The sequence below is a fragment of the Corythoichthys intestinalis genome, chromosome 9 (assembly GCF_030265065.1).
Source record: "Corythoichthys intestinalis isolate RoL2023-P3 chromosome 9, ASM3026506v1, whole genome shotgun sequence".
NCBI lineage: Eukaryota > Metazoa > Chordata > Actinopteri > Syngnathiformes > Syngnathidae > Corythoichthys > Corythoichthys intestinalis.
In genome coordinates this window covers 6057505-6082602 of record NC_080403.1, presented here as the reverse complement: position 1 = coordinate 6082602, position 25098 = coordinate 6057505, and the positions used below count along the sequence as shown (strand labels likewise).

The 25098-nt window shown below is 38.9% G+C and overlaps 1 protein-coding gene across 2 annotated transcripts in view; it reads left to right on the top strand.

Annotated features, from left to right (window-relative positions):
- Positions 1-114: 114 nt before the first annotated feature.
- LOC130921372 (sodium-coupled neutral amino acid transporter 3-like) overlaps positions 115-25098 on the top strand; it is a 60509-nt gene continuing 35525 nt past the window's right edge. Inside the window, exons 1-5 of one of the 2 annotated variants that reach the window (XM_057845195.1) lie at positions 115-346; positions 21607-21765; positions 21937-21957; positions 22114-22195; positions 22279-22394. In XM_057845195.1, the coding sequence (XP_057701178.1) occupies positions 21662-21765; positions 21937-21957; positions 22114-22195; positions 22279-22394 (323 nt within the window). In that variant the 5' untranslated portion in view covers positions 115-346; positions 21607-21661. The remainder of the gene's footprint in view (positions 347-21606; positions 21766-21936; positions 21958-22113; positions 22196-22278; positions 22395-25098) is intronic. The other variant, XM_057845196.1, reaches the window with a different exon arrangement.

Below are 25098 nucleotides of genomic sequence, written 5' to 3'. Positions count from 1 at the left end.
AATGGTTTTCCACTTGAGCAACAGGAGGAGGAGGAGGAGGTCGTGTACTTGTGGGAAACGTGTGTGTACGCGCGCGCGCGTGGCGTGGGTGGGTGGTCGGCTAGGGGGGTTGGAACGACCAGAGGAGGCGGACCTTCTCCAACCCCCACAGTTTGAGCTGCAATGTGCTTCATAATGCCGACCATTTCTCCACAATCATTGCTCGCTGCTACTGAGGGGGGCGAACATCAAATTGTGCGTAAAACTCCCAAATACATTTAAATAAAGGCACCAAGAAAGACTGTCTCCTCTTCATCAGCGCGCCTGGGGAATTAATCCTGACCGTTTCACCGCCAGAACCATTTTGGTAAGACATATGTTCCTTCAATTCTTTTTTTCCTCCTAATTGATACGCTTCATTGTTTGTATTGCCCATGCTGTTGCCACACTGGATTGATCCGGTTAAAGGGACGAGCAGATAAATCAAAAGTCAACATGTCAGAGTATTGTAATTTGAGGACCACCAATCGGCGCACAATGTTAAGATTCGTGGCTTTGTTTTGTCTTGAGAGAAGCGTCTTAATTCAATAAACCAAAAGAAACCACTTGTTTGGGATCCTCTGCAGTGAGCGCATGTCACGACCATGTGGCAGAAGACTGACAGATTGTGTTCCATCTTTTGCCTCACATGGCTTCAAAAACATATATGGTAAAGTGCCCAGGTGTTTTTATTTTTATTTTTTTTAAATTTGGTGTATCAGGCTCTAATCAGCATAACTGTGGGACAGCAGCAGCAACACGCAAACACAAAATGCTTGTTAATGTTATTTAAAATGTTTATCTAATGAAGCTCGACTAATTGTGGGCTCTTTTGCCTAACATTTCCGAGGTTCTTGTTTAAAATCTCTTCACTCTGGTCTACCTGGGTTAGTTTTTTTTTTTTTCCTTCTGGGTATGCTGTCTTCCACTGATAGTCCAAAAACAAATCATATTTACAGAGATATACAGTGGGGAGAACAAGTATTTGATACACTGTCAATGGGAAAACCCATTGGCAGTGTATCAAATACTTGTTCTCCCCACTGTAGTAGTGATTGTGAATGGTCATTGGATTGGCTGGTGACCAATCCCACCCAGCTCAAGTACGACTCCAGTCAGTGTAATGTGTACAGTATGTGTGGGTTTTCTCTGGGTACTCAAGTGTCCTCCTACATCCCTAAAAATGCACAGTAGGGTGACTGAACGCTATAAATTGTCCGTGTGTTAGTGACAATGGCGTAAGTTTGCATAGGGATGTTAGGGACATAACACTAGCAACTTTTCAGGATGCTCAAATTGTCCCCACAAACTTTTAAGCAACCTTATTTGCAATATATAATGAGTTCAGTTACAGGGGTCATTTACAGTATCACAAAAGTGAGTACACCCCTCGCATTTCTGCAGATATTTAAGTATATCTTATAATGGGACAACACTGACAAAATGACAAAATGAATGTCTGTGTGCAGCTTGTATAATAGTTCATTTATTTTCCCCTCAAAATATAGTCCTTAATATCAAAACCCCTGGCAACAAAAGTGAGTACACCCCTTGGAAAAAATGTACAACGTACAAGAAAGCCCGCAAACAGTTTGCTGAAGACATGTCAACAAAGCACATCGACTATTGGAACCGTGTCCTAAGGTCTGATGAGACGGGCGGGCTTTCTTGTGTACAGTCTTCAGAAGAGGCGTCCTCCTGGGGTGACAGCCATGCACACCAATTTGATGTAGAGTGCTGCGTATGGTCTGAGCACTAACAGGCTGACCCCCCAACCCTCCTCTGCAACAATGTTGACAGCACTCCTGTAATGAATCACATGACATTTTGGAGGGAAAGCAACAAGCAGTACTCAATTTGGACATTTAGGGATGTATGTAGTTTCTAATAGGGTGTACTAACTTTTGTTGCCAGGGGTTTAGATATTAATGGCTATATTTTGAGTTATTTTGAGGGGAAAATAAATGAACTCTATTATATTAACTCCACACAGAATACTTTTCATTGTGTCAAAGTGTCATTTTGTCAGTGTTGTCCAATGAAAAGATATAGTGTCAAAGTGTCATTTTGTCAGTGTTGTCCAATGAAAAGATATACTTGAATATCTGCAGAAATGCGAGGGGTGTGCTCACTTTTGTGATACACTGTAGATCAGGGGTGTCCAAACTTTTTGCAAAGGGGGCCAGATTTGGTGAGGAAAAATGTGGGGGGCCGACCTTGGCCGACGTCCTTTATGTAGAACAATATTTTTAAGCAAATTTTAGCAAGCCATTCTGTGTGTCACATTTGCTTTATTATTTGTTTTTAATTAATAATTTCAACAGTCTCGCAACTAGCCTTTGCAGAGTTGTCTTTCGACTCTCGGGCTCCTGTGAAATACTGCTACTGTGAAATTAAACTAGCTTCAAGTTGCTTCAATTTCTCGCTGCGAATCTTCCCTGTAATCTTGTCGTACATGTCACTGTGTTTGGTGATATCGCCTCACATTGAACTCTTTAAAAACAGCGACTGTCTCTGCAAATGAGGCAGACACAGTTGTTGCGTATTTTAGTGAGGAAGTAGTCCAAATTCCACCTATCCTTGAATCGTCGGCCGTTGCAGTTAACTTTCCCTTTTTTTGTTGATTGTCGCCATTTTACAAAATTGGAAGTAAAGGGTCACACGGCGTAATGTTGCTTAGAGTGCTGCTGCCTTTTAGTGGGTAAATGAGGAGCAGCATTTAGTGTGTAAGCTACTTCATATGCTGGTAACAGTACTGCTGACCAATTTATTAAGTCTGTGTGCGGGCCAGACGTTATTTATTTTATGACAAAGGCTGGGGGCCGGATGAAATTTGACCACGGGCCGCATTTGCCCCCCGGGCCGGACTTTGTACATGTCTGCTGTAGATTGTCTTCCTATATTTTGTAAAGATAGAATTGACCGTAACATAATTAAGCGACTGAGTTTCATTATGTTTAGACTTACTTTTACCCCATTTTTTCCCTCAAACGCACGTTTGATTGGCTGATGACCAGTTAAATTCCCTTGTTTTCAGTGTAAATCTACCATGAAAAAGTGAAACTATCTGCCAGTGCTTCAAGTGAAATTTACGCACTTAAGATTTCTTGAAATAGGATTATTTTCAGCTAGCTATTTTACTTAACACTTAGTATTTTAAGCAAAAAGTGAGTATATTCAACCCCCCCAAAAATCAGAAATGTTCATAATTCAAGAATTGATATTGTTAAGAACATGATTTGAAAGCATTTTTTTCTTGCTAATGGTGAAAAATGACCAACTTTTGGACTTCAGGGTTTAATAAGAACAAATGGTTATATTTTCCTAAAGTAAAAGGAATAATCTAACAGGAATAATCTGACCCATTAATCTGTTAACTAGTCTTTGACACTCAAAACAAGATGGAGGAAATTATTCGACTAGATTTCAGATTAAGACGTTATAAATTAGCTGTGTGAAAGCTAGTGCAAGTCAAGCTAAATGTGTACATGCAGGTTATGCTGTTATATAGTCCCTACTGATATTGAGACCAAACCTACGTCCTTGGTTTGTGAGTTAAAAAGGTTTGTCTATTTGTGCCCTGCGATTGACTGGTACCCACTTCAGTGTCTCCCTACCTCTTACCCATAGTCACCTGTGATAGGCTTCGGCACCCCCACGACCTCTGTACAGATAATTGATGAGCGGTTTTGTCATGTTTGTTGACAAACCAATACAGTGGACTGCAAGTAATACAAAGTACGTAGAAGTAAGTCAGTGGACACTTGATCAGGTATACCTACACTGGATAATGAATTAAAGCCAGATAAAAGCATTTGCGGTGTTCATGAACAACTGTTTCTTTAAACAATTTTGCCAAAATGTATAACTACATAGCCACAACCTTGCAGATGGCCAATTGATTCCAACTTGGCTAATTTGCTGTTTGATGAAGTCCAACCTGATATCATCAGCTTTAAGCAAAGTACACAGCCACAGTAACTTCATGATGACTTCTTAGCATTATGCCAGTCAATTATAAATTAACAGTCAAAGATTACTGAGATCCATTCTAATACAATAGAATGGACTATAAACTGCAGCTGTCCACATTGTATTACAGGATATGCACATCAAACAAGGGGTGGGACTCAATTAAATAAAATAATCTAATTAAGGGTTTGTAATGAAATAAATCGTATTTGAATTCCAAAGCAATATTGATCCCGAAAAGTTATTTATTTTTTATATGACCGTAGTGTGCAGTATTGTGAAATTAATTGCAGTTAACTGCATATAAAACAGTTTTACCCAGGTAAAACCTAAAAGATCTGAAGTTGAAGTGCCATTTAAGACATTTAAATGGTGGGGAAAAACAAAACAAAAACAAGTTCACATCTGTCTTCTTTAACTGCATGAACTGCATTGATCTTTTGTAATTACATTATCATAATTAATGCGTCAAAGTCCCACCCCTAATCAAAACACATGCAGCTCATATAATGGTAAAAATAAATTATAAATTTGCCACACTGGGCTATATATGTTGCAGGGTTCAACTTGGGAGGAAAAAGTAGCGGTTTATAGTATTAAAATTACAGTGTTAAAGTCACAATTATTGATTTTTTTTTTTTTGATTAAGTGATTTTTTTTCCCCCACTTGAAATGAGTTATGATGCACTTTTGAGACAATGTGTGTATTTCCTCTTTTTTAATGTTTTATGAATAAACTCGCCTGACTAACTTTCACTTCAACATTTGCATCAAAATTTCTTTTTGGGTGTGCTTTTGAAAGCACACCCACCCTCAGCATTAAGAAAAATACCCCCAACTTGCCAACTTTCACGCGACTTTCAGCCTGATTAAAATACAATACCTGGGTGGAAAGTTAGTAAGGCCACCCATCAATAAATGACAAACGTGAGTGAGATGTCCATTTATTTGTTCTGTACTTAATTGAAAATATATGTATTTGTGAGTTTGGACACTGATGTGTTGACTTGGTACGTGGTGAGCATTTTGAAGATAAACCAGAAATAGTCAACAAACCAACTGTACTCATAAAAGTACAATGTAAGTCATGATGTGATCTGTGTACATTTTCAGCTGTCTGTGGTATAAAAAAATAACGAATGGCTGCTATAGATTTTTTAAAAGTTAAACATTACTCATTCTCTTTGAAGAAGAATGTGATCAGTTATCAAATTATACTTAGATTCCTGATATCTTTACCATTTTGAAGCGCTTGACAAGTTTCCAACTCGTGTGTGTGGGTCCAGTAAATTATTCAGTGAGTGCACTTTATTTGGTCAACCATTTTAGAAGAACAACATCAACAAAAAAAGAGAACATACTGTAAGTCTGGTCATTTAGAGTCAAAACGGGGTCATGTTTTTAACTTTAGCCACCGATCTGAACATTAACAACACGTTGTATGGATTTTTCCTGCTGGGTTCATCACAGTGGTCTTGTGTGCAGATCGGTCCAGTTGCGGCCAGCAACCTCGCCATGTGCACACCAGTGCAAGCAGACGTTGCACAGGTGTTTTCTACATGCGAGTAGTCAGCTGTACTCATTTGTCATGCTGGGAGGAAACCCATGAATATACCGTATGCACAGTATCATGGCTGCAGCTGAGTAATGTTTTTTTATCACCATTTTTAATAACCAATTAATCTATTCATTATTTTTGTATTGAAAAACATGACATTTGAAAACATCAGTGCAGAAAATGCCTAAATGTGGAAAAAAAAAAGGTAAAAATGTTTAATTATAAATTCAATTTATTCACACATTATTCAACGTATACAGTGCATGGACATTTACACACAGTTCATGTAATTAGATGCCCAAAAATAACACTCCAAAGAAGCTATTTAAAGCTTTTAGTAAGGGCCCAGCTTTCCACAAATATGGTATATTGGCCAGATATCCTTATCCTTATGAATGTGGACAGCATACACATACACACACCAATACACATGCATACATTTAACTATGGACAATTTCAACATTCTGGTTACATTGGATTTGATCTCAAATACCATACAGTGGTATGAAAAAATATCAACCTTTTGGAATTTCTCACATTTCTGCATAAAATCACCATCAAATGTGTTCTGATCTTTGTCAAAACCACACAGATCAAAAAACAGTGTCTGCTATACCTAAAACCACCCAAACATTTATAGGGTTTCATATTTTAATGAGGATAGCATGCAATCATGACAAAAGGGGGAAAAATAAGTAAGTGAACCATCACATTTAATATTTTGCCCCCCCCCCCCCCCCCCCTTTGGCGGCAATAACTTCAACCTGACGCTTCGTGTATCTGCGGATCAGTCTGGCACATCGATCAGGACAAATCTTGTCCCACTCTTCTCTACAAAACTGCTGTAGTTTAGTCTGATTCCTGCGATGTCCTGCATAAATTGCTGTGTTAAGGTCATGCCACAGCATCTCAATGGGGTTCAAGTCAGGACTTTGACTTGGCCACTCCAGAACGTGTATTTTGTTTTTCTGAAACCATTCTGAAGTTGATTTACTTCTGTGTTTTGGATCATTGTCTTGTTGCAGCATTATCCTCTTTTTAGCTTAACTGTCTGACAGACGGCCTCAGGTTTTCCTGCAAAACTTTTGAATTCATTCTTCCATTAATGATTGCAAGTTGTCCAGGTCCTTAGGCAGCAAAACAGCCCCAAATCATGATGCACCCTCCATCATGCTTCACGGTGGGGATGAGGTGTGGATGTTGGTGAGCTGTTCCATCTTTCCTCCACACATGACGTTGTGTGTTACTCCTAAACAATTCATCCATCCATCCATCCATCCATTTTTTCCCCGCTTATCCGAGGTCGATTCGCAGGGGCAGCAGCTTTGATCCGCCTGTCGATCTCCCGTTCCATTTTTCTGTCACTTGTGAACAGGACCCCGAGATACTTGAACTCCTCCACTTGGGGAAGGACCTCATCCCTGACCTGGAGAGGGCATTCCATCTATTCCCGACTGAGGATTATAGTCTCGGATTTAGAGGTGCTGATTCTCATCCCGACCGCTTCACACTTAGCTGCGAACCGCTCCAGTGAGAGCTGAAGGTCATGGCCTGATGAAGCCAACAACACCACATCATCTGCAAAAAGCAGGGATGCAATATTGAGGCCACCGAACCGGACCCCCTCAGTGCCTCGGCTGCGCCTAGATATTCTGTCCATAAAGGTGATGAACAGAACCGATGACATAGGGCAGCCTTTGCGGAGTCCAGCTCTCATTGGAAACGGATCCAACTTACAACCGGCTACACGGACCAAACTCTGACACCGGTCATACAGGGACCGGATCCCCCGTATCAGGAATTCCGATACCCCATACTCCAGGAGCACCCCCCACAGGACTCTCCGGGGGACACGGTCGAACGCCTTCTCCAAGTCCACAAAACACATGTAGACTGGTTGGGCGAACTCCCGTGATCCCCCGAGAACCCTGCTGAGGGTATAGAGCTGATCCACTGTTCCGCGGCCCGGACGAAAACAACACTGCTCCTCTTGAATCCGAGATTCGATTTCCCAACGGTTCCTCCTCTCCAGTACCCCTGAGTAGAACTTCCCAGGGAGCCTGAGTAGAGTGATCCCCCTACAGTAGGAACACATCCTCCGGTCCCCCTTTTTAAAAAGAGGGTCCACTGGGTTGAACCCCAATCTACAGGCAGCGAGTCGGGGGCGCAAAAAGTATGCCCACACCTGCTCGTCGCCTCTCACCATGGGCAACTCCAAAGTGGAATAGTGTCCAACCCCCCTCGAGAGAACTGGTACCAGAGCCCAAGCCATGTGTGGAGGTGAGCCCGACTACATCGAGTCGGAATTTCTCAACCTCACGCACAAGCTCGGCTCCTTCCCAACCAGAGAGGTGACATTCAACGTCCCAAAAGCCAGCTTCTGCAGCCGGGGATCGGATCGCCAACTACCTCTCCTTTGGCTGCCACCCAACATTCGACCCACCCGACCTTTTTGGCCCCTCCCACAAGTGCTGAGCCCATGGGAAGGAGAACCCACGTTACCTCTTCTGGCTGTGCCCGGCCGGACCCCATGGTTGAAAGACCGGCCACCAGGTGCTCGCCACCATGCCCCACCTCCAGGCCTGGCTTCAGAGAGGGGCCCCGGTGACCTGCGTCCGGGCGAAGGAAATCGTAAGTCATCATAGAAGGTCTTTGGAGTCATTCTTTGTCTTTGTCCAAACAATTCAACTTTGGTTTTATCAGTTCACATTCTTTTTTACCTCTCAGAGTATTCTGCGCTGAACTCATGGCATCATCTTTGGTGGATGGCCACTCCTTGGGAGCGAAGCAACAGTGCCAAACTCTCTCTATTTGTAGACAACTTCTCTGGCCGTCGATTGAGGAACATCCAGACTTTTAGGGATGGTTTTGAATCCTTTCTCAGCTTTAAACATATCAACAATCCTTGATCACAGGTCTTCAGACACCTCTTTTGACCAAGCCGTGATCCACATCAGACAATGCTTCTCATCAAGACAATTCTTACCCGGTGTGTGTTTTATAGTGGGCAGGACAGCTTTAAACCACTCATCAGTGATTAGGCACACACCTTACTTAAATTGTTGGGTAAAAATTGGTTTTAATTGCTCTTTAAGTCTCCTTAGGCAGAGGGTTCAATTACTTTTTCCCCCCTTCTGTCATTGTTTGCATGCTATCCTCATTAAAATACGAAAACCTATAAATGTTTGGGTGGTTTCAGTTAAAGCAGACACTGTTTTTACATCTGTGTAATTTTGAAAAAGATCAGATCACATTTGATGGTGATTTTATGCAGAAATTCCAAAAGGTTCAGATATTTTTTCATACCACTGGAGGAATGTTATTCAAACAATCAGCATATTAAACATACATTGCTAGGAGTTGTGTTTTGTTTTTTTTCTTAAAAACTGAGATGGAGTGTGACATTTTAAGGATTTTGTCAAGTTCATTCCAAATCTGTGGTCCTCTGCACACAATGCTGAAGCTTGGAGCCTCAAATACATTATCTTGTCTGTTATTTATTTGGGCTTTATCTAGATGAGACAAATGATCATCGACTCAATGTGGCAGGCAGTGCGGCGTCTCATGCAGCAATGCCACCATTGAATTCATTGTGGTTGGCTACAGTTTACCCAAGGAGCCGCTGAATTTCAAGCCTTACTTTTGAGAGCAGCAGCAAAAAATTACAACCTCCCTCACCAAAATACATCTGTCGTTTTCATGTGTCTTTTATGTAATGTGGACTTTGTGTAATATTGCTAGGGTTGCAGTTATCGATTACGTAAGTAATCGATTAATCTATCAATTCGAATAATCGAGTAATCGGATTACGAACATTTAATGCGTTGCAGAATAAATTTTAGGATCTGCTTATAAATAAATGTTTATGCTTGCAATAATATTTATTTTGGCTTGCCAAGATTACACTTTTAAAAGAGCATTAAATGCAAGTACAAAATAAAATTCCTGCTTCTTGAAACTATGCAAAGTTGCACTTTCATTTGACAAGAGCAATAATGCTTTTAAAAATAAATTAAACGACATGGTCTTAGCCTCAAATGCTAAATAAATAAATAAATAAGAATCTAAGTACAACAAAACAACAATTGACTAACTTGCGTCACAAAGGTCCGCTAGCTTAAATGCTATATAATGCTAACTTTTTTATTTTTATTTTTTTGCAATGTTTTAACAAATCGTTCAAACACATATTCCCACAAAAATACGGCTAAATGTACTTCTAATCTGAATAACGAAGGCATAAACAAACATATTAGTGCAATCAAAAACATGCCTTAAATTGGTCTTGACAGGGAGCAGCTGGATTCAGCCACGTTAGACGAGTTTTGTCATATTCACTGTTGCCACTAGAGGGCAGTGTATCTACTCGAATCAATAAAACTAAATGCGACACTTTCAAAACAAACCATTAATACATCACTCTAATTAAACAAATCTTTGAAGCAGCAAAATTTGATTCAAAGCTTTGTTTCCTAATCGAATTACTCAAGTTAATCGTTGCAGCATTGTATTGCACAGTGTAGCAGATAGCCAGCCGTGAGCAGTATCTCCCAGCTGTGGAATCGCTGCATTTGGGAGATCCTTCCTTTGGCGCATACAATCGCCTACAATACTTCCAAGTGTCTGCTAAATTTCAAGTGAATTTCAGCCAAATGTATGCATTTACTGATGACACGAGGTACCATGCGTGCTTCCTTGCCTGGCTGCTTGCTGCCGGCTGGCTGTTGTGCTCTAGCACAGCAAATTTGATAAGAGAGATGCTGCTTCTTGTGTTCACAAAACCCTGCTTGCATGGTAGATGAGTTCTGTAAGTATCATCCACTTTAACAAGCTATGGTAACAGGTATACATTTGGCACTTGGATGGGGCGTGGTTTGAGCACGGTCAGGTGACACAGTGATACCTGATGTCCGGCCTTTTAAAAAATTTTATTTTTTATTTTTTACTTACCTATGGTTTACTTCAAATTTGACTTGATAAACAACCCAATCAAATCATTTATTCTTGTTGACATCCACTGGACTGTTGCTGTCAAAGTTAAGCAAAATTCCTGTTATGTCTTGTGTGAATAGCTCTATTTTAGGCCATGCCACTGCATCTCAATCAAGTTGAGGTCAAGTTCAGCAACTGATAATCGTGCGGCTCAATGCAGAAAATGTACATCGCTGTGTAAACAATATGACGGTGGACCCACTTTCAGGAGGACCTGTTTGTAAGAGGCTACTGACGATGGACTTTGGCTTGACAAGAAAAATATTTGCTTATTTTGGATTTTTTTGCCTGAGGAACAAGGGCCAAGTGGAAACTTACCATTCTGTATTTGTTATTTTAGCACTTGATTTAAGTCATACAAATGATCAAGTAGATTGGTGGTAATGACAGTTTAGTTTCTGTTTGTAACTTAGAGGTGTCCTGGAATATTCAAAACTCCTGTTTTTAGACACTCATGTGTTGAGCATATCATCACATCCCCATTCCACTATTTGACTAAAACTTATATTCCATTGAAGAATTAACAGTGGTAGAGCAACTATTAAAATTGTGAATGTCTGGCAGAACATTTAACTGTTTTACAATTACGTGGTACCTTGACATACGATCCTTTCGACATCCAACGTAAAATTTGACTCATTAGTTTCGACATATGACGACATGCTCGAAATACGATGAGTTATGACAGCATCGCAACTCGCAAGTTCATTGTTTTCCCGCAAGACGGACAAACGGCGGATTTTCTTGTGAGACAAATCAACAGGGTCCCAAGAAGGTTAGTGAAGGTAGTGAAAAAAGCAAAAAGGTGACGCTTCCCATTGAAAATAAGAAGGGAATGATAGAAAAATATGAGCATGGTGCATGTGTGTGTGAGTGAAATGGCTAGACATCCGACCACCGTTCGCTAGTAAGTTACAAATGCTTTTGTTGTTTCATATTTTTTTTCATAAATTTTTTGTTTTACATGTGTCTTATTTAATGCATTTGTTAAATTAGAACACAGCTCACCGTATCCACATGCACCCGGCGTCTCCTCCCACCACTGTTCGCCAGTATCTATAAGTTAAGGTGACAATAAAAACGCTTTTTTAAAATTTCCATTTATTATTCGTTTTGCTATGTGTAACTACTATTACTAATTGTACTTGCAGTATTTGTTAAGGATTTATCGTAGGTTTTTGGGCTGTGGAACAAATCAATCAAATTATAATGTATTCTTATTGGAAAGTCCCGCTCAACATACAACCATTTCGACTTACAAACCATGTCCTGGAGCAAATTAAATCCGTATGTAGAGGTACCACTGTACTTTGTCCATCAGTTTGTTGTACGTGATGTGTTTAACTTTTTATGGAAGTTTCCTGTACGAAAACATGATGCAAACACATTTTAATATTTAGGCCACTAGTCAGTGATGGTGGGGTGGTACATTTACCTGACCTGGGTATAGGCAGCGCAGTATTAATTCCTACACGTTATGAGTGCAAATGGTTTTCATCCCTGTGCCTGTCTGTCCATCTGTATGCCTACATTACTTAACAGCATTTACAGTTTTATGAGAAACTACAAATATATCATTAGTGTTTAAGTCACAAAAGTCCCCCGGATTATGACTATTTCAAAAAGGGTTAAAAATAGCCGACCAATGAATTGGTCTGGCCAATAATAGACATGTCATCCAGATATAGTGTCCTGCTCTTCTTCTTTGGCAAAATATTTGTGGTTTGGAAGCAACTTCTGTTTCTTAGGTTAACATGTCGATAAATAGTTGCTTTTGCAACATAAAATGTCTTTGGCAGTCATCAGTGTCATTGACCTTGTGTTTGCCTTCCATCAGGCTCCTATATTGTTACAGTAAATAGAAAATAATGTCAAATTGTTTCTGTTCATGTTGCCTGTTTAGTACTTATTTACTAGGTGTTTTTTTTTTTTTAAATACATATTTATAATACTGTAGATGAGCAAGAAAAAAGTGGCAATCTCTAAATTGGCAACAATGATTCTGCATTTCTCAGTTTGTGGCCATGTTTGACGTGGAGACAGTGCATGTCAGTGCACTTGGGATGCTGCACATTTAGTGATGTGGCCACAGCTGCATAAAGTCTGGCGTAATGTGCAGGGTTTCACAAATGTTTCCATAAATTGCCGACTGCTTGGCAATTGTTTTTTGTGGCATTAAAAATTTGAGTAACAGTCACATGAAGAAACTCACCCATCGAGCCGTCGTCCTAGAGCTATATAAATATCTACAGCACAAATACATTTTGTTTTAAAACAATACCTTCCTCATATTTAAAATTTCATAAGTAGCCTTGGGCTGCACAGATACATACTGTAGATATGGATCAATCTATGAATTGGTCAACCAACTATTGAATTGAACATGTATTTATTTTATCAGCTATCAACCAGCCTCATTTTAATTGGCCCTCAGAAAACTATGAAAATATCATCGAATATGGCTCGCACCAAGAGCTCAAGTTCGGCCGATACTCTATTACACTACATTTGGGACCATATTTTGACTTCCAGAAAAGAGGACACTAGGCCTGGCCTCGAGATACTTAAATTTTACTTGAAGTTCACTCAAAGGAATAGCCAGTACGTAAAGTACGTAGTTGCTTATTCAGCTACTTTAGCCCTACGTAATAATACTTTTATTCTTGTTGTAATAGTATGAGAAAAAAGTCGAACTATTTGGCCTACTACGAGAATTAACGTGGAATTAATACTACTTTACGTAGCACGTTGCCACCTGTGTTAAAATCAACACTCATAGACTTCATTATGATACTGATGTGACATGGGGGGCAGGGCCGATTAATAGGGGGCCTATCTCCGTCAAAGCTGACCGAGTGGAAATTCTTGTGAATAAATGCGTAAATCCCTTAATTCTTTATAGATATGAGTGTAAAACGATGTAAAACGTCTCGATTCTTTGTTATAAGAGCAAAGAACCAGGCAGTTAGCATTTATTTTACGTAAATACAGTATGTCGAATGTGCTGCGGTCACTTCATGAAAACAAAGAGCTTTTTCCGTTGAAAATTCTTGTAAATAAATGCTTAAATTCCAGAATTCTTTATAGATATAGACGTAAAACAGTCACGATTCTTCGTTAAAAAAGCAAAGAACCGGGCAGTTAGCATTTATTTTGCGTAAATATGTCGAATGTACTGTGGCTGCCTTATGTAAACAAAGAGCTTTTGGTGTTGAAAATTCTTGTGAATAAATGCTTAAAATCCTAAATTCTTCATAGATATGGATGTAAAACAGTCTTGATTCTTGGTTAAAAGCAAAAAACTATGCAGTTAGCATTTAAATATTGCGGACTATGCACAGAAAAATACGAGTCATCATGATGGTTCAGAGTAACATAGGAAAAATATGCATATCAAGAAGTACAACTAACGATTATTTTTTATAATCGATTAATCGGACTATTAATTAAATGATTCATTGGATAAATGTCACTTACCTTCAACTTGGAAATATGATCCTTTTAACTTCATTTTCCTGGTCAGTCGGTGCCAAATAAAATCTTTGAAAGTGACTTTAATATCTGCACTTTCGAGTCATGTTGTCAGCAGCGCTCAATCTCAAATACTTAATTTTTTACAGTGCTTTAAAGACGCCACATGATTGGACAGGCAGGCGTGATCATAGAATAGGAAGCTTAAGTCTGATTGGTGTAATGGAGTCATGTGTTTATTGTTGCGACGTCTCATTTGTGAAACTAGTAGAGCCATCGTTGGCATTTGCTCTGGCAAAAAAAAAGTAAAATCTAATACTATATGTAGAATGAAAAACGTAATGATCATTGTAGCCCAAAGTAGCGGAATAAGAGTAGCGTCTCTTCTACACAGATCTAGTCAAGTAAAAGTAAAAAGTATGGCTTAGTAAAACTACTCTAAGAATTAAATTTTTCCCAAATAGTCACCCAAGTAAATGTAACGAAGTAAATGTAACGCTTTACTACCCACCTCTGGTTAGATGATGGTTCATAAAGTTTTTCTTCAAGTATTAATCACAAATTTTTAAACTCAAGCTTTTTATTAGAACTCTTGAAAGTAATGCCGTATCTTATGTTTTAATTTTGTGTTCAGTCTATAGATCATGGAGCTCTGTTCTGTCCTAAAGTGAACTGCTGACCACAGAGCAATGTGCATCAAGTGGTGGCCACCATCACAGATGAGCATGTGTTCTTGTGCACGTGGCCGAGGGTGAGCTGACGCTGCCAGGCTCTCTAGATTAAACCTCGTGCCTGTTCTTGATAGACCATGGCCACATGGGTAAGAAGTAATGTACATGTGCCTCCTCCCTTAAAAACCTGTACAACTGATACAACGGAAAATGTAGACGTGTCTTCAACAGTTTCTATGCATTTGCTTGAACATTTTCCAACCACCTGTTCAAAGACATCAAAATTCACAGCAAGCCATGCAGAGAGAGATATTTTGCTCTCTGAGCTCATGATGACATCTTCTTTTACAGCGTAACATCCGTGGAGCTATTCCTAATTTTTAAGAGTTGAAGAAGGAAATTAGCGTTCTGCAATTCTTTCACATGTTCACTTTCAAATTTAGGGGCACACTCGGTACATTTTACCACAAAAGAAATACTAAAATTTTTGTTTATTTTCACTTACTTTTTTATACACAGCCACACCATGCAAAGCAGAATCTCAAAATGTGTTCTTGGAACTGTGTTTTCCAAGAACAAGAACCAAGCAGGGTGAGGCAGCATTCAGTTTCTTTGCCCCTCACCTCTGGAAAAAGTTACTTGAAGGTCTGAAGTGTGATCAAACCATTAGCTCCTTTAAATCAGGGCTAAGGTAGTCCCCGGGTGATGACGTACCCGACTTACATGATTTCAACTTTACAATGACGGAGTTTCATCCGCCATTTTGTCTCCAGTGTTTTGTTTTTTTTTGTTTCTAATTTTGGCGCAGAAAGCATAGAACAGGTAGTACTTCCACACGCAAGTAAGAGCGCATGTACACATGAGGAAGAATGTATTTGCGCACACGAAGAAGAGCACATTTGCTCTCAGCTGAGTGAGAGAGAAAGGAGATAGATTGCAGCTGCAAGCCTGCGTGCACATTTGTTGCTTGTGAAGCATCCACAGAGGCAACGCCTGTATACAGTATAACACCTTTGGTACTGTTTATTGTGCGTTTTCAATTGTGGTCAAATACTTGGGCTGAGTTTATGTGATTATTTTTGATGATATGCGGATGCTAACTGATACATGCTAATCATTTGTTTAGATTGTTATTGCCGTATCAGCAGCTAGGTATAAATGCAAATTTAAATTGCTGGTATTGAAGAAGAAACTGATTTAATTTCATTTTTATTTTACTTTCATTCTGCAAGTGTTGATGTCATGAGCAGCTGAATAAAGTCAGCATCCAAACGGACGTCTGCCATTGTCATTTCAGAGCTTAGCTCGCTGTCTAGCTAGGACTTAGCTACAACGTCTTGGCGAGGACTGTACAACGACGTATAATACATGTTTTTGGATAATTATTTTGAGATTTGGGGGGTACTTAGGGGTACTTAAATGGTTAATTTTGACTTACGGGGAAATTCAGGTGACGTCTCCGACATAGGAACAGAACTTCAGGTCAAGTTATACAACCTTTGCTTTCTATTGATTTGTTGTTTATATTTCTATTTCCGGTTTCAATTTTTTTTTTTCTTTTTAGTATAGAACATAATAGAATAGCCGTTTATTGTCATTATACAGTTTTACAATGAAATTGTGGTGCATCTCCCTTCACAGTTCAGGACAAGTAAAAATCTCAAAAGTGGCTTGCAAGTATAAAAGTATAAAATCTAAATATAAAATTTGTTCAGGCAGTGCAAATAATCGAAATAGCAGCAGTTGACAGTGAAGACATTGAAAATTGCACCTTAATATTGCACGTAAATAAGTATTACACATAGAATAGTGTGAATAGAAGTGAAGTAGCAGCAGTTTGACAGTGAAGGCATTGAATATTGCATGTAAGTAAGTATTGCACATAGAATATTGCATGTAAATGAATATTGGACATTGGGTGATGTGGTGTTACATGTGGCAGTTCAGGGTGGAGATGGCTTTAGTAAAGAAACCGTTTCTCAGTCTGTTGAGGAACAGTTTCTTTGTGACATGCACAATTAGATAAAAAAACAAGCAAACAAAAAAAACTTACCTGCACAATCTTTTATGTAAGGGGCAAAATGCTACCATTTAAGCATCAGTCTGGAATCTTGATTGATGGGGGCCTCACACTACAAGATAATCGGGCTGTTAATTGTCCTCCAGAGAATCAGAAGAGCTATGTACATCTAGATCGCGGGTAAACGTCAGGAGAAGGAACATGAGGAGGATGGCTTGCAGGTTGTTTTTTAGTTTGAGTGTTCAAAGACCCTACTTGAGACCTGCTGTTTGCTCGCAGAATGGTTGAGAGCCATCAGGGAAATGATATTGTTTTGTAGAGAAGAGTAACTTCACTTCGATGAAAGGAAACAGACACATCAAATTATATCAATGACAAGGCTGGCAACCAACTCAGTGTGTACTCTGCCTGTTGCCCAAGGTTGGCTGGGAAAGGCTCCAGCACCTCTGCGACCCTGGTGAGGCATGTAAGACGTATGAATGACAGAATCATCTAATATCAGAATTAGAAATGCGGTCATCGAAAGAATCCACAGTGTTGTTCAATTTTGTTTTGGTTTTAAACCCTGTGCCCACATTCGTAAAGAGTGTCAGACAGTGTCTACATACAGTCGACATTCAGCCTTGTTTTTAGCCTGATATAAAGCCATGTTAATAGAGTAGCTTTTTAAAGGTGGTAAGGACTTTTACTTGAGTAATTGTTTTTCTTAGATACTTGTACTTTTACTCAAGTATTTTTTTGCATCTATATCTATACTTTTACTTAAGTAAAAAAAAAAAAAAAAAAAAAGGGGAGTATTTCACACACTACTGGACAGTTGACTATACAGAGCAGACCAAAAGTGGTTCAGGGAAAAGAAACTTGATGAACTTCTGATATTTAGGATGTTGATGATACATATTGTCTATGCCATATTTTGGGGGGGACAAACAACAACACAAGAATATTAACTAACAAAATTAGTTATTATCTGTTGCAACCTCCCTGCTATCATGTGAAACTAAAGCTGTGTCTCTGAGAAATTGCCTGGTTTGTGACACGCAGTACGCAAACAACCCAAAAACTCAAACAGAACTTGACCTTTGATTGTGCGATTTGTTTGCCAGGCCGAGCTGCGACTTTCTGGGAAGAGTTTTGCATTACCCAATCGATGCATCCTTACACTAAGTTGTCAAAGCTTTTGGTGAATGAATCTCAAGTCGGTTAGTGTTACAAGACAAGGTGTCATCAATGGAACCGTGTTACTGCAACGGAAGTAAGACAACAGAGAGCAATCAAATATTTGTTTATTTGTTCATTTTAATGCACCCACACAATGCACTGTACAAGCAAACAATACAAAGTAAAATAATACACACAGCTCTCAGTGTGATGCAGTAGTGTAATTTTAAACCAATACATGTATTGTTCAATTATTACTTCTGACAGCATAATTATCTACACAGCTACAGTATTGTAATATTTTGGATTTTTGAGGCACACCTAATGTACTATAATTAAGTGGCAGATGCTAGCACCACCCTAAAAGGAAATTATAAAACCAATTAAACCAATTTAACCAAAATGGTAATCAATTTAAATTCAGTTTCTCCAAAATTCAAACGTAGTAGTGGTAAATCAAATCACCAGTTACAGTCATTATTGCTGTTTTGTCCATGGTTTGCTGAATGCTTTCACTACTTTGAAATTGTGTTAGTCTAAATTGTTGAATATATATACATTATATATATATATTTATATATGATTGTCTGATGTTAAAGAAGCCAATGCTGTAATTGTCATTCCCAAAAGGCGTTTTCACATTATAAACATTTTACTCTGTAGAACATTTTATACGGACATAATTCTGGACAGTAACACTAGTCCAGATGCTAGCACTGATACTGTACCATGAAAGGTGTCATGAATGATTAGCTAATATTACAGTATGTAGCAGTAATTCTGAACAGCAGGTACGCCACAGGAAATGATCTAATTTCATATAATTGATTTTCTATATTATTACTATTATTATGATTATTATTATTAGAAAAAACCTTAAGTATGTTTATTTTTCATTTATCCAGCACCTAATACTTGACAGCTGGAACAATGCTCGTTATAGGCTTATTCCGCATGCAGTAATCCTATACATGCACAGTTTGCATCAATTTGCATACACACAATGCTAGATATTTATTACTCATACCTAATCCTGAATGATATGACCAAAATTGTTATCATCATAAATGTTTTCTCATCAGTCGAAATCGATAATTATCACGTAATTTTTTCTTTCAAATTTGAAGTCTGATTTTTGCCCCTGAGTGAAAGTTGACAAAACCAGATGCGGCTTTAACAAATCGTTAATGTTAGGACAAAGCCGCATGCATGGTGACAAATGACTACACGGCATTTCACAAATTTGAGGAACATTGCACAAAATTTTAAGTAAACAAAATGCAGAACATTGCACATGAGGTAAGCAAAATGCACAACATTGCAGAAAATCTGAGGTAGACATGCAATCCCAAAAAATTAAATAGCCTAACCATAAATGGACAAAATAATTTTAATTTACACTCAGCAACATGTTAAAGTCTGTTGTGCAGGAAGTCTTAAGGTGTCTGACAATGTCAACAAAATAAATAGACAAAAGAAAATGTTCAGTTTCAATAATGCGACAAATAAACAAACAAGACAGCCATTGCTTTAGAGGTTACGGGCCAGAAAAGTAAATCTGTTCACAGTATCAGGCTTTAATGCTGCTTCGTGATAGGTCCGGGGTGAAAGTGGGCCGGAACGGTCCGGAACGCCGTTCCAGTAAGAGATTCAGTGCCGGAAGGCAACTGTCAAAACCCCATGCTTAAAACAACCTACCTGGTTCAAGAGGAAAACAATCTACTAACATCAGATTTATCTACACAAGTGTTAACAACAAGCATAAAAAAGTGCTTGTTTAGCATCATCCGTTTCCACCGATATTTATTATTTATTTCTTCCATGGATGGCACGGAGCTCTCCGAAGCTGCAGCAGTTATGGGAGTCTGCAGTCCATGCGAACATCGGCAATCGCGCCGATGTTCGCATGGACTCAGTTGTCAGTTAAATTGGCTGACATACTGACATGTGATCAGCAAGGATAGTTAGCTCTGATAGGTTCAAATGCAAAAAAAAGTTTGTCTGGAGCAGCAAAAAAAGAAATAATGAACAAGCTTGCTGAATTAATGTGATAAAAATGGGCAATGTAACAGAAAATGTATCAGATCTATAAGAGAAAGGAAGGATTTGAAGATACTTATCTATTTAATTTAATTTAATTTAATTTAATTTAATTTAATTTAATTTAATTTAATTATATTGGCTTTGATGGGGAGGTTCAGAACATCTTTCATGTCAATCTGCACTTTGGACTTTTTTTTGTTCATTGATGTTAGGCTAATTTATTTCCTTATAATTTAAAACTGTCAATGTTTGTGAGATCTTCAAAATATATTCAATTTTACCGTTCATAATGTTAGTCATTTGTATTTATTTTTGTGAATATTTACTTGTATCTTTATTGTTAAAAAAAAAAAATAAATAAATAAAAATAAAAAAAAAGGAAATGTTTACATTACCTACACTTTTAATGTACATCCTATGTTCGTAAATAGTTATATGGGGCTATGCATTGCAAAGGTCCAGATAGTAAAATTTTAAAAAATTGAGGTTTTGCATTTAGATGTGAAGAAATGAAGGACAATGAAAATTAGGAGATAGAATATGTTGTTTCTGCTGTTTTTTTTATTTAAATACAATTTTGAATGAAAATCAGTTTCTCATGTTTGCCTTGTAATAGTATGTGTAATGCAGTAGCCTAATGCAGGTGTAAAACCATTTCTCGTGTTTATGTGTTATAGGTATAACTGTGCTCAAAGCAGTTTTCTCTGTATTTCATTGGTATTAGGAGGTTTCACCCAAAAAAAAAAAAAAATAAAAATTTACTCCGTGGCGACCTTCATGTCAAGGGGTTCTGGCAAGAAATTCTAGCCACTTTCACCCCTGGATAGGTCACAATGTTCCCTCCTGAATACCCTCACAGAGTTCACATCGCATCAATGCCCACGTCTCTCTGGTGTTCGGGTTGTGTAATTACTGTTTAAATCTATCGACTTTTATCAAACGTTTCTATTATTTCTGTTGACAAAAATTATGTGACGATAATTTCTTGTTATGGTTTTATCGCCCAGGGTTACTGATACCCTGTATGAACCATCCTGTGACTGTGACCAACTACACTCTGAATGAATCGGACCTTTTAGCGCAGCTGCTACGACCCGGGCTGGCGAAAGTGCGACAACCTGGCCAAAAGGCCAAACTCTGCGCGTTGACCTTAGTCTTAACCTCCTGTACTGACTCCATTTTGAAAGCTGGAAAAAGGCTTCGAAACACAGGCTGCCAATTTATTCAGGTCGACAGCGATCAAAAGGCAAAGCAAAACAGCAACAAACCCGGCGCGGAGGCAAACTGGTTCCAGGGGCGTAATATCACAAGTCAACAAAAGATTCCCCGAGAAAAATGACAAAAATTAAACATTGTCTTTTTGAAGGCTCTCGCGGGGCAGGCTGTGGACAGGGTTAAGGGTGTGTTTTGATCCTTTGTCTGGGGAGACCTAACATCATACTACAGAAAACCGTGACCCATGCTCATTGTCCAAATTCCCGTTTTCTTTTTTTGGGGAACCTGTCTGTTATCTGCTTGGAGCTTAGTTATTTGCTGTTTCTGCACTCAGTTCAAAGCAATATCAGTATTAATTTGGCACAATCTTGTCAAGTAAGTGTCTAGACTTGAAGTGAATTGATCAACTTTATTCAGAAGATTTGTGGCATGGTACCATCTTGTGGCACAAAAACCATCCTCCTCATGTTCCTTCTCCATTTTAGACACGACGTTTTGCTGCAACAACCAGTCCGAAGAGTGTCCGCTTCAGCTTTCACGATGGAGCAAGCTCAGTCAGAAATGAACATCTTATCCAACGGGAAAAGCCACAACATTGGAGATGACGTAGACGTGCCGATGAAGATGACGTTTCAAGATGATCAGTGAGTGTTTTTTATATTCCAGAAGCATGTACAGAACAGTCTCATGTGCATTTGCATTATTAATTAGCTTAATAACAAGTTGAGCGAGTGTCAACTAAATAGCTGTTTGCTTTTTTTTTTATTATTATTGCATGTTTATTTTATTGCCTGAATCGGTGGATCCGTCCACAGAAATGGGACTCAAACAATCAGGTACGACAGGTTTGATCTGCATTTTCTTTTTTATTTTTGTTACCTCTGTAGACCTCAAAGAATAATATGGTTTGAGCTCTAATAACAGTGGAACAAGTATTTGAGCATATGTTTAGCATTGACTTGCAGTAAAGACTATGCAATTTCTCATATTAGATTTGATGACCCAGATGGAGGACTGGAGAATGAAGAATTTCTGCCCAGTGCAGATGGAAAGAAACCAGTTCGATTCACAGATGTAAGTGAAAAATCTGAAGGGACTGCTAATACTAGTTGGGTTTTTTGGGGAGGAGATTAATATATGTTTATGTGTTTTATCAGTTCGAAGGTAAAACCTCCTTTGGTATGTCCGTCTTTAATCTGGGTAATGCCATTATGGGAAGTGGAATCCTCGGACTGGCTTACGCCATGGCCAACACCGGCATACTCCTCTTCTTGTGAGTAGTACCAATAATACACGCTGTTTTTTTGGGGGGGGATCAACTAGAGTGGCTATATTGACAGTTCTAAAGATTTTAGAGGGGGTACAGCATCTTGAGGAAAATGAAGTACCTTAATTTTTGGACTATAAGGCGCACCTGACTATAAGCTGCCACACACCAAATTTGACATGAAAACGGGATTTGTTCATAGATAAGCCGGACTGAACTATAAGCCGCAGCTGCCCTCACTGTGTTATGGAATATTTACACCAAAAGATATTAATCGATAAATGTCATAAGACCAAACGAACCACCATAAAACGTAGAACCAATTGGCAGCAAAGAAGCTTCATTTGGCCATTACTGCTCCCTTGAGAGAGACAGTCAACCTCTGCTGCCACCTGATGTCAATACTGTTGTTGTCCAACATGCCTCTTACGATGCTGCAGCGCAACATATGTAAATAACAATAAAAATTCATGTTCTGTGCTACTTATTTCCTCAGTTTGTCTTCCAGTTGTCTCATTAAATGCTCGCTGTGGTATTTGGTAACACTTTATTTGACAGTGGTGCCATAAGACCATCATAAATATGACATAACACTGCCTTGAGCATTAATGAACGCTTATGATAGAGGTTGTTTTGTGACATCTGGCAAATTATTTCACTTTTAAATACAGTGGGGCAAATAAGTATTTAGTCAACCACCAATTGTGCAAGTCCTACTTCTTTAAAAGATTAGAGAGACCTGTAATTGTCAACATGGGCAAACCTCAACCATGAGAGACAGAATGTGGAAAAAAAAACAGAAAATCACATTGTTTGATTTTTGAAGAATTTATTTCGAAATTAGAGTGGAAAATAAGTATTTGGTCACCTACAAACAAGCAAGATTTGTGGCTGTCAAAGAGGTCTAACTTCCTCAAACGAGGTCTAAAGAGGCTCCACTCGTTACCTGTATTAATGGCAGCTGTTTTAACTCATTATCGGTATAAAAGCCCCCTTTCCACAACATCAGTCAGTCACACACCAAACTCCACTATGGCCAAGACCAAAGAGCTGTCGAAGGACACCAGAGACAAAATTGTAGACCTGCACCAGGCTGGGAAGACTGAATCTGCAATAGGTAAAACGCTTGGTGTAAAGAAATCAACTGTGGGAGCAATTATTAGAAAATGGAAGACATACAAGACCACTGATAATTTCCCTCGATCTGGGGCTCCATGCAAGATCTCACCCCGTGGCGTCAAAATGATAACAAGAATGGTGAGCAAAAATCCCAGAACCACACGGGGGGACCTAGTGAATGACCTACAGAGACCTGGGACCACAGTAACAAAGGCTACTATCAGTAACACAATGCGCCGCCAGGGACTCAAATCCTGCACTGCCAGACGTGTCCCCCTGCTGAAGCCAATACACGTCCAGGCCCGTCTGCGTTTCGCTAGAGAGCATTTGAATGATCCAGAAGAGGACTGGGAGAATGTGTTATGGTCAGATGAAACCAAAATAGAACTTTTTGGTAGAAACACAGGTTCTCGTGTTTGGAGGAGAAAGAATATTGAATTGCATCTGAAGAACACCATGCCCACTGTGAAGCATGGGGGTGGAAACATCATGCTTCAGGGCTGTTTTTCTGCAAAGGGACCAGGACGACTGATCTGTGTGAAGGAAAGAATGAATGGAGCCATGTATCGAGAGATTTTGATTTTGAGATTCTCCTTCCATCAGCAAGGGCATTGAAGATGAGACGTGGCTGGGTCTTTCAGCATGACAATGATCCCAAACACACAGCCAGGGCAACAAAGGAGTGGCTTTGTAGGAAGCATTTCAAGGTCCTGGAGTGGCCTAGCCAGTCTCCATATCTCAACCCCATAGAAAATCTGTGGAGGGAGTTGAAAGTACGTGTTGCCCAATGACAGCCCCAAAACATCACTGCTCTAGAGGAGATCTGCATGGAGGAATGGGCCAAAATACCAGCAACAGTGTGTGAAAAGCTTGTGAAGAGTTATAGAAAACGTTTGGCCTCTGTTATTGCCAATAAAGGGTACATAACAAAGTATTGAGATGAACTTTTGGTATTGACCAAATACTTATTTTCCACCATGATTTGCAAATAAATTCTTTAAAAAATTAAACAATGTGATTTTCTGTTTTCCGCATTCTGTCTCTCACGGTTAAGGTTTACCCATGTTGACAATTACAGGCCTCTCTAATATTTTCAAGTGGGAGAACTTGCACAATTAGTGATTGACTAAATACTTATTTGCCCCACTGTAAATGTTAAAGATCCGAGCTGGACATAAATAAGGTTCGTGACATAATTTGCCAGATTATACGTAATGACATCTGTCATAGGCATTCATTAATGCCCATGATAGTGTCATATCATAATTATGGGAGTCTTTTGGCACCGCTGTGAAGTAAAGTGTTACCTATTAAACCAAATAAATCAACAAATAAGCCACACCGGACTATAAACCATTCAAGGATATTGAAATACATTAACTTTCAATTTTTAGACAATAATATGAAACTTTGAATATATGCAGTGATAAATTAGTTTGAAGATGCATTCACTGTAATATACTCTATTGATATTTTTTAGAATGTTAAATTGAGTTGGTAGCAGTATCACAGTAACAGCAATTTAAATGTGGGGAACAATATTGTTTTTGGCAGCCCTTTCAATTTTCATCAAAGTTTTAGTCTTTTGGAC